This window comes from Lactuca virosa, chromosome 3 (assembly GCF_052849685.1).
Source record: "Lactuca virosa cultivar CGN04683 chromosome 3, Lactuca_virosa_CGN04683_v6, whole genome shotgun sequence".
Lineage (NCBI taxonomy): Eukaryota > Viridiplantae > Streptophyta > Magnoliopsida > Asterales > Asteraceae > Lactuca > Lactuca virosa.
In genome coordinates this window covers 429881919-429901565 of record NC_136428.1, presented here as the reverse complement: position 1 = coordinate 429901565, position 19647 = coordinate 429881919, and the positions used below count along the sequence as shown (strand labels likewise).

The following is a 19647-nucleotide window of genomic DNA, read 5'->3' as shown; positions in this document are numbered from 1 at the left end:
ATTTTTGGTACGTTACGGATTCTTTGTATGTTGCTGAGTTAGTTGCATTGTACTATAAATTGCATATCACTATAAATGCTTGCTTCCCAAGAAAACTGCTGCATAATGTGATGAAAGCATACACCTTCGATCGCTTGTGTTTTATATATGCATGTTTTAACTTGACATTTTCTCATTTTTGAAAAATATACGGTCATTAATTAACTTGTAAAATTATGCCTACACATTATATATTGGAAAACTTGATTCTAGCTACTGAGCATCACTATTAAGAGTTGTTATAAATTCTGCATCTTTGTTGTCTTTGACATCTTTCTCTTTCTCTTTATCTTCTTTAAATATACTTCAATCATTGAAAATTCACTTCCCATGCATGTTGCATGGATGCAACTTTCAAGGTTTTAATTTTTTTGAACATGTATGTGTTCTAAATGTGATAAACTTTCCATTCGAATTAGCTTTTGTACTTTAATTACAAGTATGTACCCAAACTCAGCTCAACATTTTCCATTCACGTCCTCTATATATGTTTCAAAAATGTTTGCATTCATCCAAAAGTCTACATGACACAAAAGCAAAAATCCCCTTTCTATAAAGAGGCTTGACTGCTTGAATAAAGTATGATCACAACTCTGACTTTTTTTTTTTTTCTTTCTAATCTACGTATGTTTATTTGTATTAAGTTATCAATATAATTTATTAAAAGGATCAGAAGGCTGAGTTGGGTCAACGAGTCTACTCGGCAAGAAACCTTCCCTTTCAAGTGAAATAGTGTGGCGTGATGATACAATTTTCCCTAAAGAAATCCACAAAACTGGTGCAGCACAAAAAGCATATGCAAAAACAAACAATGCCCTCACAACACCATCATTATACCAGGGGCAAGCCATGACCAAAAGAACACCAATTATCCCTACCCAAGGGGTCAACACAGGTACCACCGGAAGAAGAAACATCTTGATGGCTATACATGAGAGAGCAAACGACCCTAGTAAGTATGTCCCCCACCCTATAATTGGATGGATCGTATGAGGGATTACCAAAAATGGGACCAGGTATGATGTCATCGTAATTGACAACATCACCACCGCTTTTATAATAATCAAGCTTCTACTCTGGATTATGATTATGCTTATCATCATATTCTTATCTCCACCACCACGATACCATAACTTGCTAAGCCAGCTTGGGCGTGCCGAATGGGTGATTGCTATAATTCCTAGGTAAACTAGACCTTGGATTAGTACAACAGGCATCTCTGAATCGTACCTGCACTCAACAATCAATATCAGAATTAGAAATCGCATCCGGATCCATCATTGGGATACGTACGTTCCCCTTAATAAATTAAGCACTACCTACTTACTATTCATTATCATTATATATAGTAGGTGGTAAAAATCGTTCAACGGTAGCTCGGACGGTCGACTGGAGTCAAACGATTAGTCATTTTGGCGGGGATTAATCGGAGATTAACCGGGGACCCTAAATTACTAATAAAATCATTTTAAAATTTTATATATTCTAAGAAAAATTTGTATTTGAAATTTTGAAATTTTAAAATTTTAAATGTTTAAATATTTGGTATAATATTTAAAAATTTGAATATTTAAAATTTTAAAATTTTAAAATTTTGAAAATTTTTATATGAAAATTTGAAATTTTGAAATTTTAAAAATTTTCCAGCCTAGGAGTGCCAATTTTCGCCAAACACCCTAATTGCAATCGGTTGCAGACCGTCAAACGATTAATCTCCGACTAATCAGCCGCCAAGGCTAAGTTCTGCACACACACACACACACACACACACACACACACATATATATATATATATATATATATATATATATATATATATATATATATATATATATATATCCAGAAAAATCCTAATATTTTGGTTAAGTTCATGAACAAGTCCCATATTTTTTTATACAAAAAAGTCCCGATCCTGATAAAAAATTCAAATCAATCTTTTTTTACCGACAAACTATTTTTTATCTGATTACCTCCAGAAAAATCTCATTATTTGAGCAAGTTTATGAAAATCTCAACTTTTTTACTTCGACTATTTTACCCTTTCACTAAAAATCTGAAATTTTTTTGTTGAAATTATGAATAGGAATAAACATCATCAAACACCATAAAACTAAGGATCAAAATCTGCTACAACCAATTGTTTGCCACAAAATAATGACGTTATCATCATTTTGAACTCTTTATCGTCCATATAATCCATTTCTCACACAAATTTATGTTACTAGTATTATAAGATATTTAAATTATTAGTTGAATACCTTATTACAATTAACCTAAAAGTGAGTTAACGAAAAATCAACTATTATGTTCATATAAGAAACCATTGATTGATGACAAACCAATCAATATAATAATATGTTATGTTAAATTCTAGAGAAGAACATGAGTTTTATCCTTAAATCTTAAGCATATACGAAAAATTCATCTATGGATCAATTACTTCAAAAGTTAATATATTCAAATTTTGGAGCTCCAAAACACCAAAACTGTAAGAAACGCAATGTTTGTTTTCTATGGACCCACTTCTATGATCACAACTTGTAACATATATTTGTGTGGAAAATAGATTATATGGATGATGATGAGTACAACATGATGCTAACGACAATGTTTTGTGGAGAATAATTGGTTATAGTGGACTTTCATCCTTAGTTTTATGGAGCTTAATGACATCTATTCCTATTTATAATTTCAACCAAGAAATTCAAAGATTTTTAGTGAAATGGTAAAATAGTTAAAGTTAAAAAAAATTAGGACTTTTTCAAAAACTTAGCCAAATAATATGGACTTTTGTGGAGGTAACCGGATAAAAATAGTTTACCGGTAAAAAGGGGCTAATTTGAATTTTTTATCCGATAATCCTAACTTTTTGTAAACAAAATAAAATTCGAGACTTTTTCATAATCCGGACAAAAATATTAGGACTTTTGTGGATATATATATATATATATATATATATATATATATATATATATATATATATATATATATATATGTGGTGAGGTTCAATAGAGAACCATAATTAACCAAGGAACCAATCGTGAGCGTTGGAAATCATAACGATCAACGGCCAAAGAAATAGATGTACACTTTTACATTGGACGCACACACACCGGATTATACCAAAAAATTCAACCTTTACAAAAAAACTTACCACTTTTTTTCGTTTAAAATTTTTTTTAGGCCATGTTTTTTATCGAAAAAAAAACCGAATATACCGTTGTTCACGATTTTTCGTTCTCTTTCCATAGAGATCCATGATGATATATAAAAAACGAACTTTTTTTTTCGAAAAAAACTCACTTCATTTTCTTTGATGAAAAACTTTAAGGTCTATTTTTTTATAGAAAAAAAATTAATAAATATATCAAAATTCATATTTTTTGTACTTTTTAAACATAGATTCATATTCAAGTTTTAAAAAAAAAAAAAAAAAATGTATTTCAGTTTAGATTCACATTGTGAACCTGTTCAGATTCATATTGTAAACTTATTCAGATTCACATTATGAACATCCTTAGATTCACAGTGTGCATAATAAGAAGTCAGATTCACAGTGTGAATCTGAATCTGAACTGATCGGAGCTTTTTCACATTGTTAATGTTAAAATTTGAAATATTTACAGTTTAGATTCACAGTGTGAATCTACACTGATCGAGGTTTTTTTTTTTGTACCATCTCAGATTCACAGTGTGTATAATAGTAATTCAGATTCACATTTGTGAATCTGAACTGTTCGAGATTTTTCATATTGTGAATGTTAAAAATTAAAATATTTACAGTTTAGATTTTACAGTGTGAATTTGTACTGTTCGAGGTTTTTTTTTTTTTTTTTTTTTTTTTTAGTCGGTGTTGATGTTTATTAATAGAGTACAAAAAATTAATATTTTTGGTATAATTAGTTTTTTTTTTGATAAAAATAAACTTAAATATTGAAAAAACTAAGAAAATGAAGTGGGTTTTTTTCGAAAAAAAAAAGTTCGTTTTTTATATATCATCATGGATCTCTATGGAAAGAGGACGAAAAATCGTGAACAACGGTATATTCGTTTTTTTTTTTCGATAAACAACTTGGCTTAAAAAAAATTTTAAATGAAAAAAAGGAAGTGAGTTTTGTTATAATCCGGTACATGTGCGTCCATTATAAAAATTTACAACCATTCATTTTGCCGTTGATCGCTTTAAATTCCGACGCTTTGGATTGGTTCCTTGGTTCCTTGATTAATAATAGTTCTCTATTGAACTTTTCCATATATATATATATATATATATATATATATATATATATATATATATATATATATATATAATTTTATTATTATTTTTTTTGTAGGTAAAAGATATGTAAATTATTTAGTGTTATACCATACATACCCTAAAGTCTGTTGACGTTGTTGATGCCATTGGATGCCTAGTGGTAAAACGGGCCATGACCACCAGTACCAAGGCTTCAGCCATGGTGCACTAGGAAATGTGATGACACTATTTGGCCCACATGGTACACTCCATCTCAATTTCAGGTCTATATATAATTAACACGTATATAAATCAAGAAACAACTAACAAATTTGAATTTTCTTATATAAGGTTGTTATTAATTAACAATATAACATAACATAAGTAATAATAAAACATAGATGTATGCATGCCGATATATAGAAAGGTACTTACAATAATAAGAAGCGTCCATTTGGTAGCCCAATGGGAGTCTAAAAGTACCATCAAGTTTGGTGCCATTAGGTGGTGGATGGAACATGGGCTGATCAAGAAGACATGGAAAGTAACCTCCAATAAAGCCTTGATCGGCTGCATCTGGATTATCTCTTTTAATATCTAGATCATGTAACATCTTCTTAAATACCTTTGATGATGGCTGCATATGTATATGCAAATTAATATCAATTAATGTACGTATATTAAATAGATTATTTTAATTGATAAAAAATTTAAAGGAAGCACGTACTAGCTGCTATATATATATATATATATATATATATATATATATATATATATATATATATATATAAATTAATTAATTAATTACAAATGTACGATACATACCTGCAAAACAAAGAGGCCGGTATGGAAGATGCAAGGGTTGATGAAGACTGCACAGAAGTGGCCACATTGAAACAACTCATCTGTATTTTGAAGGAAAAGATTGTCGGCATCGAGCATGATCACTCTTTCATATTCTACTAAGCTCCATGCATACAACTTGTTTAGTGTTAGTTTGAATCGGTCATGGTTGCTCTCGCTTTGGTATGGGTTGTTTAGGTTCTCAACTCTCACCACCTTTGCCCCATCTTCCTCCTCCCTGTACGTAGTCGCACATTATTAATTTATTAACTAACAACTTTATTAACATGTATACTTATAAGTAGTTGGTCCATTTAGTCCCTAAATTATTTTCGTAACTTTATGAGGGAACGAATTCAGGGGCAACCTGTCTATTTAGTCCCATAGACTTGTTTTAACCGGTTTGCTTGCAACATCCGCAATATTTGTCACATCAACCATGACATGGAAACCAACTTACTTTAAGGATATGGATTTACTTTAAGGGTCATATATGGTTCGCCGAAGAACAGTTCTCAAGCTTTTGAAATTACAAGGTTTAATGCAGGAAGTATAACCCTAGAAGCTTTTAGAATGTCGTCTCCTTTAAGCTTAAGGTTTCTCTTGCTTTTTGACCTTTAGGTGGCACATAGATTAGCATTATTCCCCTTACCTTAGATACGGAAAGCATGTAATGGAATTTGAGAAGAATGAAATGCCCAAACATAGGTAGACCCAGGTAAGATATCAAAGAAAGCATGGTGAAAATGAAGATCAAATCTGGGGTGGTGTTGAAGTTTGCAAAATTCAAAAGGGGTAAAATTAAAGGGATGGACTTACCTAAAGCTAATGCATGTTGTGAAACATGAAGATAAGAAATAGACTGAACCGAAGAGGGTTGATTTTGCGACATCATTCCATATTATCAAATCATTTATCAGGAATCCGCTTCGATCGAAATTGTACCCATAATCCTCGTCGTTTCCTTTTGAAATAACAATACAATCAAGATGAGAAGGAAATCAATAGAACCCCAGATCAGAACAAGAAGTGAAGCAATATAAATCTGTTTTTTCTTACTTGGGGATGAAATGGAAGGGAAAGAAATTGATTTCTCCTTCTTCGATCTACTATTATGTCTCCTTTTCTTTGGTTTGTTGTTAACTCTCCTTTTCTTTGCTTTGTTTTAATAACAATCGACAATCAGATCTTTATCCTCTTCCTTTTGCCTCCTGGGTCTTCTAGTGTTTTTGGGTGAACATGTATTGGAAAATCGGTTCTTGTAGTAGCGACATGACCATATAGGTCCGCGGCCTCCTCAGATACATCGAGTCTGGTTTTGATCTATTGGAGGGGGAGGCGAAAGGAGGAGGAGGTACCACTTTTTGGGGTTTTGCATATCCTTTCAAAATTCGAAAATGATGTAATGGACTCGACAAAAACGAGTTTGTTCCCTCGTAAACCCAAAAAAATAGTTTTGGGACTAAATTGACCAACCTTATTCTAAGTCCGCATGACAATTATGTCATTTCCCCTTACTAATTTATTAACTAACAACTTAATTAACATATATACTTATAAGTAGTATTTCCTTTAATTAAAGCTTAATTTTGAATATATATTAGCTAGGATATCAAAATCACAAATACATTATATAGACGTATATGGGTCAGGTAGCTAGCTACCTAGATCATTAATTAAGCCGCTAGTTTAATCTTTAATTAGTTAAATAAAGAAAGTTCTGATCGATCGAGTGTGGAGGACTTTCTTGGGTGGCTAGCTAGTGCGTACGGCTTAGCTAATTAAGAAGACACGATCTAGACAAGGGTATTGCGTTTGAGAATGACACTGATGGATGATCATCAAGTTAATTAATCAATTTTATCACATAATTATATAATAAATTAGGGAAAATGACATATATGTCTTCCGAACTTTCTAGGGTTGGTCCATTTAGTCCCTAAACTATTTTTATGGTATTACGAGGGAACAAAGTAATTTTTATCGGGTCGATTACGTCATTTTGACCAAAGTGAAGGGGTCACCCGGTTACATTGACATCTGTTGGCCAATTTTCCCACATTGAATTTGAATTTCGCTTATGCGTCAATATTTTTGTAACACCCTGTTCCGAATCGTTTTCTAATTCAAGGCCGTAACCTGAAGATTGGTTATCATAAGGCTTAGGGCCTTTGGGAAAGATGGATTTCGACCCATTGGGTGTGGGTAAGGTAAGTTAGATGATCCGGGAGTTCGGTTTGTGTTTTGAAGCCAAGGGGTATATCGGTAAAGTGTCAGTCTGAGCTTTTTATGCATTTTGGATTTTAGCTCAGGAAGTCTTAAGGCAAGGATGAGTTAATAGAAGTGTATCGCTTCTTGTTACCTTTCTGTGGATATAAGGATTGTCGAAATGGGCCCAGAACGAAGGAGTTATGGTCGATTGAAGTTGAAGCATTTTGGAGCTTGTTCGAGTATGCAGCGTGTAGAGGGTGTAATGATTGTGGGTGACATCTAACTACGCCGGGCGTACTCAGAGGTACGTGGGGCGTAGTCCCTTCAGCTTGAAACCCTAATTTTTAGGGTCTAACCCCTATTTAAGCTCATTATATTCTTAGGGATTTGCCTCTTATCAGCCTCTATATCTCCTAAACCCTAATATCGACCCATAGCCACCATTTTTGAGTTCTTAAGCTCTTGTGAGGAAGTTTGGTGTGTTCTTGAGCATTTTGAAGATAATGAAGGTTGTTGAAGGAATCATCACTTGAGTGGAGCTTGGAGATCCAGAAGTTACCCATCTTATGCAACCAATTGAATGTAAAATGCTCTTATCTTAACATCCCATTGGGGTAGATCTAGTTTGGGGTGGTTTATGGCACATTTTGGACTTTTTGGATTGTCTTTATGTGAATGACTTTGCTCCATGAGTGTGGTCACTGGATCTGGATGTTTTAGGGGTCCCAAATGCATAAAAAGGAAATCTTGATGGTTGATATCTACCCATGCATGTGTATTTAGCTCTTTGGATGAAGTTATGAAGCTAGGGCTTGGATTTGAGACCCATTGAGCCATACAAAAGCTCAAAGTTAACGACTTTATGGGTTGAGTCATGATTTGGAACTAGTTCTGAGCATTGTGCGTTTTGGCTTAAGGGTTTAAGACCTTTTCTCTATGAGTTAGGAACATACAGCGTACGCGGGGCATACATCTTGGTACGTAGCGCGTACTAAGTCAACCGGGTGTATGTTGGGCGTACCAACTAAGTACGCGGGGCGTACTCAGTCTGATGGGCTTTCTTGAATTGTTGACTCTTGGACCTTTGACCATTGACCAGAAGTTTGATCTGGATTGAGCAATGGATATTTTAGGCCTTTTAGGATATTAGGCCTCTTGGATTAGGCCCATGATGGGTTTTGGGCCCAATTTGGATAATGGGCCATATTGGGTTTTGTTGCTTTTGGGTTGGGCTTTGGACTTTGGGCCAATTGAGGAAAGGGTAAAATGGACTTTTACCCTGAGTATTGGTCAGTCAAAATGAGTTTTCAGCTATGGGTTAAGGACCAATCATTTATTTGGTATTATTTGATGTTGATAGCATCGGGATTTGTCGGACCAGCAGGCAGAATATTATCTGAGAGGTTCAGCAGATAAGGTGAGTCTTCCTCACCATGTTTAGCGGGTCAAAGGAACCAATGTTGACCTAGGATTTATTATGTTAGGGTGCTAGATGTCTACGTGACTCTTGTATATGTATGTGTTCGTATGCTTAGTGGTCGGGGCCTAAAGGTTATTCTGTATGCTATTACTTGTTATGATTGAATGCTTGTATGTTGGGCAGGGCCCGTTGTGCGAGTCAGGGAGAGGCCCATTATACTCAATGGGCGGGGCTCGTTATACGAATTAAGGTAAGGCCCATTACGCTCATTGGGTGGGGCCCGATTCTAGGCGGGGCCCATTATGTGTTTGATATGTATGGTATGTGGTATTTTGGGGAACTCATTGAGCTTTGTGCTAATGGTTTTTATGGTTATAGTTTCAGGTACTACCGGTTCGAAAGGGAAGGGCCTGACTTGATCGCAACACATCGACCCATGTTTCCGTATTACGATGATTTTGGGATTGTACTCTGATAATTGTTTTCTTATAAAGTACTTCTGAATATTTGGAAAAAATATTCTGAATGTTGACTTAAAGATAAATAATGTTTCGGCTAAATTAAAAATGGAATTTTTACCTCATAATTTTAGGTTATTACAAGTTGGTATCAGAGCCTTAGTTTTAGGGATTCATGCACACTCTCGGGTATGTCTGAACTCAAACCGAGGAATTGTTAATATTTCGAAAAGAAAAATGAGTTTCTGAAAAGATTTTGAAAAATGAATAAATTGCAAAAAGGATTTTATAAAGGAAAAAGGGGGAGTGATGCGTGCAATCAGCCGAGCTCAAGTAAGTGATTCTCAGAACACCATACATGTCTGTTATGATTATATGTTATGAGAATTGCATGCTAGGATAAGGCTAGGGATACTTTCAGGAATTGCATGATAGATTGGGCTGATATGTGATGCCTTGTAGCCTAGGTAGCATTGGATACTATGCTAGATTGGGAAAATGTATTGGTATCGGGAATTGCTAAGTGTATGCTTTAAGAATTGTATATGGTTAAGATCATATAGCCCTAGAATGATTGATTTAGCCTTATTTCTTTTTCCTCGTTTGGTTGTAGTCCTAGATAGAGTCTTTTATTCGACAGTCTATTTGATCTTGTATTGTGTATAATTTGCATGCATAAGGAAACCGGAAGGGAGAGTAGACATTCCTAGCATGAGTTGTAGTATGGAAGTTTGAATGTTCTTTGGTTATTCTACGGATTGGAGTGCTACTGCAAGAATGTTGCTTGCTTTGTGCTTTGTGGAACTCTTAAGTGATGTGAGTTAGCTATTAAGTGAATATGTCAAGCCACATGTGACAAACGTTGGATAATCTCAGAGTGATGGATTTTACCCTATTACGCAGATCTCGTTAGAGTCTAAACGTTGTAAGGATGCGTCTTTTACTCGAAGGATTATCTAAGCTTTGTTACATGTGATTGTATTCATGAGGTAGATCGCTAACATTATGGGGAGTTCCTCACCAGTGGATGGCAGGGTGAGGTCGGAAACCTAGGAAAGCCTAAGAAGTGCTTCAGTGTGTTAGTTGCACTGTTCAACGAGCTTTTGGAGCATCAATTGAGAAGGTGGCGTAAAGGATTCAGAATGATTCTTGAGGAAAGTATGGATAAGGGTGGAAGGTAGTATTGGGCCCGTACTGCTGAAAACGTAGGATCCATACTCGAATCGGAGGGACTCTTGGAGAATCTAGGAAGCCTGTGGGATGAGGATTCTTGGATATGTTATGATCATTTGCATGGTTGTTTTTCAGAATGGTGATGAGAACTCAAGAAGGAGGTTCGGGTTCGGGTTCGGGTTCGGGTTCAGGCTCAGGTGATGGTACCGAGCCGATTGATGAGCGGATGCGAGAGTTCATCTCGTCAGAGATTACCCGTGGTATTTTAGAGTGGACTCTTGTGATCTTTGGTTCAGTCAAGGAAGGGATTTTGGAACTCTTTGATGGTCGTCTGGGGGATTTTCAGACCGAGATTGTAGCAGGACAGTTGGGGGCCCATTAGGAGCTCAAGGCTTGTGGAGCTCTAGAATCCTTTGGGAAGGAGGATCATTTTGCTAGCTCTTGTTGTAAGGGATTGGAGGTGGGTTATGCATCATGACTTCCGGGAGATCAATCCTATGATTGGATTGCCACCGAGGTTTCACAAGCTTTACGCGACGAGTTACCCAACATCATTGATCGTTCCGATGATAGATTGGTCGCCAGATTCGAGGGTCGAATCTCGACTGTTCAGGCAGTTGATGGGGTGGTCGAGGTGACTCAGGAACAAGAGATTGATTTGGAGAGGCAACCAGGGAAGAGGAAGCGAAACCATGGTCCGACTCGGCTAGCAGCATCTGAGCAGTTGGATGTTGCCATGTATAGCGTTAGAGGCCCGAGGGGTCATAATGTTTTTGCGAAGGATGAAGGAGCACATGATGAGCATGTGTGCGACAAGTATAAATGTGGCAGGTGCGGATGGAAGGGCCACCTCTGCCTAGAATGCATGTTGGAGGTAGAATTGTGTTATCGTTGTCATCAGCCTGGCCATATCAGGGTGAATTGCCCATGCATAGTGGTTGGGGCAGATCGGGTTCCATCGCAGGTGCTTCGATGGGAAGGGGAGGTCAGGATTTCATCAGATGTTATTGCGACTATATTATCTTTTGCTTTCCTCTTGATTATTATTTGTATTTATATTGCATTGGAATCTTGTTGGGTATGGGTAAGGATTATCTCTGGTTTAGTTCGATGTTATTACCTGGGTCATATCATCAAGAATTTTTATATGCCATTTTGCATGCCAAGAGTCATTAGTGGGTTGTATCTTGCTGAGCGGGTTTGCGTTTTTTCGGTTGTTATTCTGGTTCTTTGATGGGCTCAATTCAGGGGTATCGTTTGGGAGGTCTATAGTTGGATTAGTTGGTTAGTTCTCCAATGAATTCAGAGTTCAGTCGTGTTAGCATTTGTTCCGGCAGGATCGGCAGTCGTCCATGGAAGGACCTTTGGGTTAAATCACTATCGTTGCTAGGGAAGGAGCGGTAGCAAGAGGATGGTGGTGGCAGTCGCATGAGTTTTTTTGGTTAATGGAAGTGCCCGAGGAATTTTATAATCGCAAGGGTTGAATAGGTTTAGAATTCAGAGATCCTTCTGATGATGGGAAGTTGGAGTGAATATTCACCAGTTCAGAGCAGGGGTTATGGTCTTTGTCACTAGTATGAAGGACTTAAGGCTTTGGTGTTGTATCATGGGGATCGATTGGGGTTATCAGGTTTGTTGAGATTTCAGGGGTATTCATATGATTTCAAGAGTTGTGCGATCATCGAGATTAACTAGTAATGGGACACTAGTTTTGGTAAGCGCAGGTCATCGGCGGTTCGAATTATAAGGAGGTAAGATGGGTTGGGGATCCATCAAATTTTATGAGTTGGGAGAGCTTCGACGAATCCAATTGGGGGAGTATTGTTCAGAATTCTGGGAGCTGGATCAGGTGTGATACTAAGGTAAGTTTCACATCCCAGTCGGGAGGGGAGACGACTCAAGTGGCCATTGGGATTAAAGTTGTGTAAGTTGGGAGTTCAGGAAACTTCCAACAGTTGGTTGGCGTCTTCTTGTGATGTATAGTAGGCATGTGGAAGGATTCAGGTTGAGGGTTGTGTTAGAGCCTCACTTCATGTTCTTGTTTGATGAAGGCTTTGGGGTTCGAAGCATAACCTGAAAACCCGACCGGAATTCAGTCGAATACGGGTTCGAATTAGGATGATTGGGGTTGATATGGTATAGGTGTATGGGTGGTAGCCATAGCGGGTTTGACGTATCGTAAGACTGTGGGGTGGCCGTAGCATTCACTAGATTGGCATATAGTATGAAAGTGTCGTAAGTCTGCGATGGGATCGTAGCATTCAACAGACTGAGATACACCATCATTGGAATGAAGGAGGATCATTTTGTGCCTTGGGTAAGGCGGACAGGATTGTCGGAGAGCATCTCTCTGTTATAAGAGGAGGACCATTGGGGTCCGAGGTGAGGTTAGGGTTGTGTAGCTCTCGATGCGGTGAGACCCGTGGGCGTGGCCCATTCATTGGTATAGACTGGGTGAGGCCCGCATGTTTATGGTAGTACATGTTAGACGTGGTAGAGAACGGTTGGGTCAAGGTATTGGATCATGGTTCTGTTGGGATGATTATGTGGTCAGTGAGTGGCAAAGTCTAATGTATAGGCTAGGGTAACCTTATCAGTTGGACTCTTAGGAACCTGGTGGCCGGACCAGGTGCGAGACTGGCAGTCTCACCGGTGGTTTGGGGATTTTTATATCCCGGATTAGTGAACGGTCACCCTAAATCAGAAAAAAAATTTCAGTTAAATGTTAGTGTAAATCCTTAGATCTCAGGTTATGAGTTATGTACCGAGTTGGCTTTTGGTTGAGATTCGTATTGGGAATCATTAGTGTATGTGTGTGAGATCTTTTTTTTGACAATATTTGAATTAAGGAATCTGATGCCAAGGGCATCAGTTGAAGGGTTCAGGGTCAAAAGGATGTTTTCAGTTCTGAAGGTAGAAAAGGCCCTTGTGATTGTGTTTTAAATGGGTTCAACCTATGTGGAGGTCGGACAAGTTATGGGATTCCGGAATTATAGCAGTAGCATAGTGGTTCGGCAGTTAAAGAATCAGTGACTTGTTCATTACTAGAAGGTTTTGTTCGGAACACTGTTTCCAGGAGGGTGGTAAGGAGTGATTTCGAGGAAGAAATCAAATTTAAGTGGGGGAGAGTTGTAACACCCTGTTCCGAATCATTTCCTAATTCAGGTTTGTGACTCGAAGATCAGTTCTCATAAGGCTTAGGGCCTTTGGGAAAGAGGGATTTCGACCCATTGGGTGTGGGTAATGTAAGACTGATGATATGGGAGTTCGGTTTGTGTTTTGGAGCCGATGGGTATATCGGTAAAGTGTCAGTTTGGGCTTTTTATGAATTTTGGATTTTAGCTCGGGAAGTCTTAAGGCAAATATGTGTTGATAGAAGTGTAGAGCTTCTTATTAATTTTCTGTGGATATAAGGATCGTCGAACTCGGGCTCAGAACGATGGAGTTATGGCCAATTGAAGTTGAGGCATTTTGGAGCTTGGTCGAGTACGCAATGCGTAGAGGGTGTAATGATCACCGGTGGCATCTAAGTGCGTCGGTCGTACTCAGGGGTACGCGGGGCGTACCCCCTTCAACTTTAAACCCTAATTTTTAGGGTATAACCCCTATTTGAGGTCATTATATTCTTAGGGCTTTGCCTCTTATCAGCCTCTATATCTCTTAAACACTAATATCGACCCCTATCCACCATTTTTGAGTTCTTAAGCTCTTGTGAGGAAGTTTGGTGTGTTCTTGAGCATTTTGAAGATAATGAAGGTTGTTGAAGGAATCATCACTTGAGTGGAGCTTGGAGATCGAGAAGTTACCCATCTTATGCAACCAATTGAAGGTAAAATGCTCTTATCTTGACATCCCTTTGGGGTAGATCTAGTTTGGGGTGGTTTATGGCACATTTTGGACTTTTTGGATTGTCTTTTATGTGAATGACTTTGCTCCATGAGTGTGGTCACTGGGTCTGGATGTTTTAAGGGTCCCAAATGCATAAAAATGCAATCTTGATGGTTGATATCTACCCATGCATGTGTATTTAGCTCTTTGGATGAAGTTATGAAGCTAGGGCTTGGATTTGAGACCCATTGAGCCATAGAAAAGCTCAAAGTTAACTACTTTATGGGTTGAGTCATGATTTGGAACTAGTTCTGAGCATTGGACGTTTTGGCTTAAGGGTTTAACACCTTTTCTTGATGAGTTAGGAACATGCAGCTTACGTGGGGCGTACATCTTGGTACGCAACGCGTACTGAGTCAACCGGGTGTACGTTGGGCGTACCAATTGAGTACGCGGGGCGTACTCACTGTTGGGCTTTCTTGAATTGTTGACTCTTGGACCTTTGAACATTGACCAGAAGTTTGACCTGGATTAACCGATGTATATTTTAGGACTTTTAGGATATTGAGCCTCTTAGATTAGGCCCATGATGGGTTTTGGGCCCAATTTGGATAATGGGCCATATTGGGTTTTGTTGCTTTTGGGTTGGGCTTCGGACTTTGGGCCAAGTGAGGAAAGGGTAAAATGGAATTTTACCCTGATTATTGGTCAGTCAAAATGAGTTCTTAGCTATGGGTTGAGGACCAATCATTTATTTGGTATTATTTGATGTTGATACCATGGGGATTTGTCGGACCAATAGGTAGGGATTTATCTGAGAAGTTCAGCAGCTGAGGTGAGTCTTCCTCACCATATTTAGCGGGTCGAAGGCACCAATGCCGACCTAGGGTTTATTATGTTAGGGTGCTAGATGTTTGCGTGACTCTTGCATGTGTATGTGTTCGTATGCTTAGTGGGCAGGGCCCAAAGGTTATTATGTATGATATTACTTGTTATGCTTGCATGCTTGTATGTTGGGCGGGGCCTGTTGTGCGAGTTAGGGTGAGGCCCGTTATACTCAGTGGACGGGGCCGGTTATGCGAGTTAAGGCGAGGCCCGTTGCGCTAATTGGGTTGGGGCTCGTTCAATGACATATTTGTATACTGGGCGGGGCCCATTATGTGTTTGATATATATGGTATGTGTTATTTTGGGGAACTCACTAAGCTTTGTGCTTATAGTTTTTATGGTTATGATTTCAGGTACTACCGGTTCGAAAGGGAAGGGCCCGGCTTGATCGCAGCGCATCCACCCATGTCTCCGCATTACGATGATTTTAGGATTGTACTCTGATAACTGTTTTCTTATAAAGTACTTTTGAGTATTTGGAAAAAGGATTTTGAATGTTGACTTAAAGATAATTAAAGTTTCGGTTAAATTAAAAATGGAATTTTTACCTCATAATTTTGGGTCATTACATTTTTGTTGTCCATGTACAACCTCTTGAAGCAGAAGACCACCTTATCCCTCCAACAACCAAGCTCACAAACTCCTCCTGATACCACAATTAAACCATCCTTACACCACCCCTACCAAACTTGAGAACTCCAGCACCTATTAACCACCGCTACTGCCACCTTAGATTAGCCGAAGCCCACAACTGACAACCAACTCAACCCACGTGCTCCGTATCCCACCCCCATCGAAACACATTTAAACTAGAAACAAAAAACACTTTTAACCACCGCTTCAACCACCAATAATGCCAGCACCATCGATAAATCTTCACCCTGTCGCAGCCCCTCCTTAGCTCACCCTCGTAAACCATCATAGCCATCAGTTCCTAATCTTGAGGAGTAGTAGAGTATGTTTGCTTATTTCTAGGAATTTCCTATGTTTTCCCTAAAGGTTTCCTCTGTTTTTTCTTTCCTTTTGTTTGTGTACTCTGTTTTTATGATTTTGCTACAGCAATGGGAGGTTGATTTCTAACATTCACGTCTCCCTCAAACCACCGCCTGTGAACCCCGATAACATCCATCATGACCTTCGTGAAAAACCACCACCGCCACCATAGCCAAACCGCCAAGCAGGAACACCTTATACCACCTGTTGTGACTGGAAACAAACATCACCGTAAGTTCTACACCCGTTAAACCAATACCGGTAACCACTACTACATCTGGTTAATTTAACCCAATGCCACTACCACCAATAAAGCCACCTGTTGCATTCGTGTTTCTCACAAACCGAAACCACCATGTCTACCTTCATTTTCTCACAACCGAGTATCACCAAACAACCACCACACCTTCTATCATTTTTCCCATAACTGAAAACAAAAGCCATCAATTTATTTTTGAGAAAAAGAGAAGAAGAAAGAAGGAAATATTTGTCTGTGTGTGTGAGATCTCTTTCGAACCAGAGAAAAGGAAGAATATGTTGATTGTTTTTTGTTGAATACATAAGAGAGGAAGATGGTAGTGCATAGTTGTTGTCTGTCATCTAAACCGGCTAAACAAGTAAATTGACTAATAGGACAGGTTGCCCACAACCTAGTTCCCTCATAGAGTGCTTGAGCCTTAAGGCCTTGTAGGTCGCAATTGTGAAATCGAGCATGTTACCACCACAACCAACCTTTTTAACTGTATGTACACCATCTTAATTTGAAATGCATGCTAGTTGGTGAAAGCTAATTGGGTATTTGCAATTGGCAATATTGCGAAACCATGTGTTGTCTAGATTGACTACAATTAGGTCATCTACACAATAAACACGAAACCGACACAAACACCATTGACTTACTCCAATAGTGCCAACTAGAGGAGGAGGTGTCGGCGGTTGGTGACGGTGGTGGTGGCGGTGACGGTGACATTTGTAGTGGTGGTGGCAATGCATATTCATACAAGGGTTCTCAAATGATCACAACTCTAAGTAATTTTTGTTCCATATTGAACCAAAGCTTTCGACACCAGCCATGGTTTTCTTCTATATGTACCATGATTTATTAATTATCATACGTAGTGATCGATCATATATTTTCAATCATAAGTCATGACATTGTATTAATTAGGGCTGGCTGGCAGTTGGCATCTTCCGGGAATTAACATGTACACATTTAGAATAAGGGTTGTTGATATAAAAGTCCTTAAGTTTGGTAAGTTTTGTGGTTTTGTCTATTTGACGATTTTTGTCGTTAATGTCAAAATTTTCCGATTTTTTTTCATTTTTACCCTTTTACATGTAATAACAGGTTTACATAAAAAAAACCGTCATAAGGACAAAACTTGCCAAAATTAATTACTTTTACCTTAAAGCACTTAGAATAATCTCAATTATTTGTCTAGGGTGTGCGTGTTGGAGATCTCTTTATACATTAACATCTTTCTTTCTTATGGCTAATTTTTAATAAACATAAACGACTTAATTCACATATATCACAATTATTAATACATTCATTTTGACCTATAAACTCATACATGGAGTAGCGGATGCAACCCCTTTTAGTGGGTGCATAAACCATCTTGAAAGTGAGTCCCAACATATTTACCATATTTACTATTAAGAAGCCCTCTAAATATTCACATTTTTACTAAAAGTCCTCTCATTGGCGGCTACTTTTACATTAAATATCCCACATAGACATTTTTTACTAAAAAGTCTGAAAAATATTTTTAAAATTTTGAATTTTATACTATCATATATTTTTTATGAATACTGGACCCCGATTAGATTTCGTTCTTATTATGCCACTCCATACATGGAGGTATTGTGTTGAAATTGGTTTATTTATTATGTTGGATTATTTTATTATAATCTTGGTGTAAAACAATTTTCATTAGCTAGCGCTCATTTATTTAGCCCTCTCTAATAAATGAATTTTTTTTTTTTTTTTTTTTATTATTTTTTTGTCATTTGTCAGTCTCATTCAATTTGTCAAATGTCATTTTGTGGTTATTTTGAATTAATTTTTTTCCACATGTCATTTTATGAATTTTTCTATTTTATTAAATTGCACATAATATTTTAATGTAACAATAGCAATAAATGTACTAATAAATGGATATCAATTTCATTAATAAGCTTACATTTTAATTTCAAAATTCCTAAAATTAAATCTCATTAGTTTCTTTTCTTTATTTAAATTATTTGTTTAAATTTAAAAGATAAAAAATCATTTCGATTATAATAATTCATTATTTTATTTTATTTTATTATAAATTCAAAGTTTTCAAATATTTTGACATTTATATTTAACTTTTTTTTTAAAATTAACTCATGTAATACATGACCCTCACAACTAGTTTTTTATAGAGTAAATTACACGAATGGTTCATGTGGTTAGAGGTAATCTGCGTATTTAGTACCTAACATTTTTTTAACTCAGACAGTCCTCAATATATGTTTTTGTTACTTATTTGGTCACTACCTGACATATAAAGACTATTATGTCCATAATGATTTATTTTTTTAATTGTTTAATTTATTGTTTATTATTAATTATTTATTAAAAGTAAATAAATCCTACTTTATTTTTGTGAATTCACCCTCTTCCTTCCTATTTCGACACCGACCATATTCTCCGGCCAAAGCTCCGGCCACCGGAAAATACTCTATCCCCACCCCCGAAGAAAATTACTTAAAATGAATCCAGTTGACACCTAGCTACCAAATCCAAAAAAAAAACACAAATAAATCTAATCCATAAAATCCTACAAACTAAAATCAATTACTTAGGATTCAACCCTAAATCGCTGGAATTGTTAGAGAGCATAAGAGAGAGGAGTAGCAGACATTAGAGCACATATCAGAAACTGAAATCTTCGTTTCTTTTCTAGTTGGAGACCTGAAAGTTCCTTTTTTAGTAAATATCTATAACCTGCGGTTTTTATATAGCTATCACCGGAGATGAAGAAACCCAACATCTGAGGTGTTTCACCAATCGTTCGAGAAAGATCGTTAAGAGGGGGGTCTAGAAGACTAGGACCACCATTTTTTTTTGAGATTGATGAGAAAGAAATGGAAAACATAGACTTTTTATATCCATTAGGGACCAACTAGGCAACAAAAACATACAACGAGGACTGTCCGAGTTAAAAAAATAAACATTAGGGACCAACCATGCTAATTACCACAAACTGTAAGGACCATTCATGTAATTTTCTTGTGCTGAATATTTAAGTATTTATATATGATAAAAATGCATTATATACCAACACCAAATTTGTGTGTTTACTCAGTATGGTTAAAATTAGTTTTGACACCAAATCTGCATTCTAATGTTGAATTGATGGAGCTCTGATCTTCTACTAATTAGTATCGACATAAATGAGCAAAATGTAATTTTATAATGAACTTTTCTTTTCTTTCCTTTTTATGGGAAGTTAGAAACTTGCTAAACTACGCCAAATAGAGAGCGTATTGTAGCAAACAAGGGAAGTAGTAGTAGATATATGAATGCAA

General features: G+C 37.0%; 1 protein-coding gene across 1 annotated transcript; it reads right to left on the bottom strand.

The window, feature by feature from the left end:
* Nucleotides 1-527: 527 nt before the first annotated feature.
* On the bottom strand, nucleotides 528-16689 carry LOC145165077 (putative glucuronosyltransferase PGSIP8). Its single transcript, XM_079083707.1, has 8 exons — nucleotides 16607-16689; nucleotides 16409-16516; nucleotides 16232-16302; nucleotides 5939-6083; nucleotides 5102-5357; nucleotides 4712-4913; nucleotides 4415-4562; nucleotides 528-1269 (listed from the first exon to the last, which is right to left on the bottom strand). The coding sequence occupies exons 1-8, from the start codon at nucleotides 16687-16689 to the stop codon at nucleotides 687-689; spliced, it is 1596 nt and encodes a 531-aa protein (XP_078939833.1). The 3' UTR covers nucleotides 528-686.
* Nucleotides 16690-19647: the final 2958 nt, after the last annotated feature.

Coding starts and splice junctions, on each gene's coding strand:
- LOC145165077 (XM_079083707.1), bottom strand. CDS start 16,689: ATGACAGACAACAACTATGCACTACCATCTTCCTCTCTTATGTATTCA. Junction 16,303..16,408: donor GAGAAACACGAATGCAACAG/GTGGCTTTATTG, acceptor GTTTGTTTCCAG/TCACAACAGGTGGTATAAGG. Junction 5,358..5,938: donor ACAACATGCATTAGCTTTAG/GTAAGTCCATCC, acceptor GACTACGTACAG/GGAGGAGGAAGATGGGGCAA.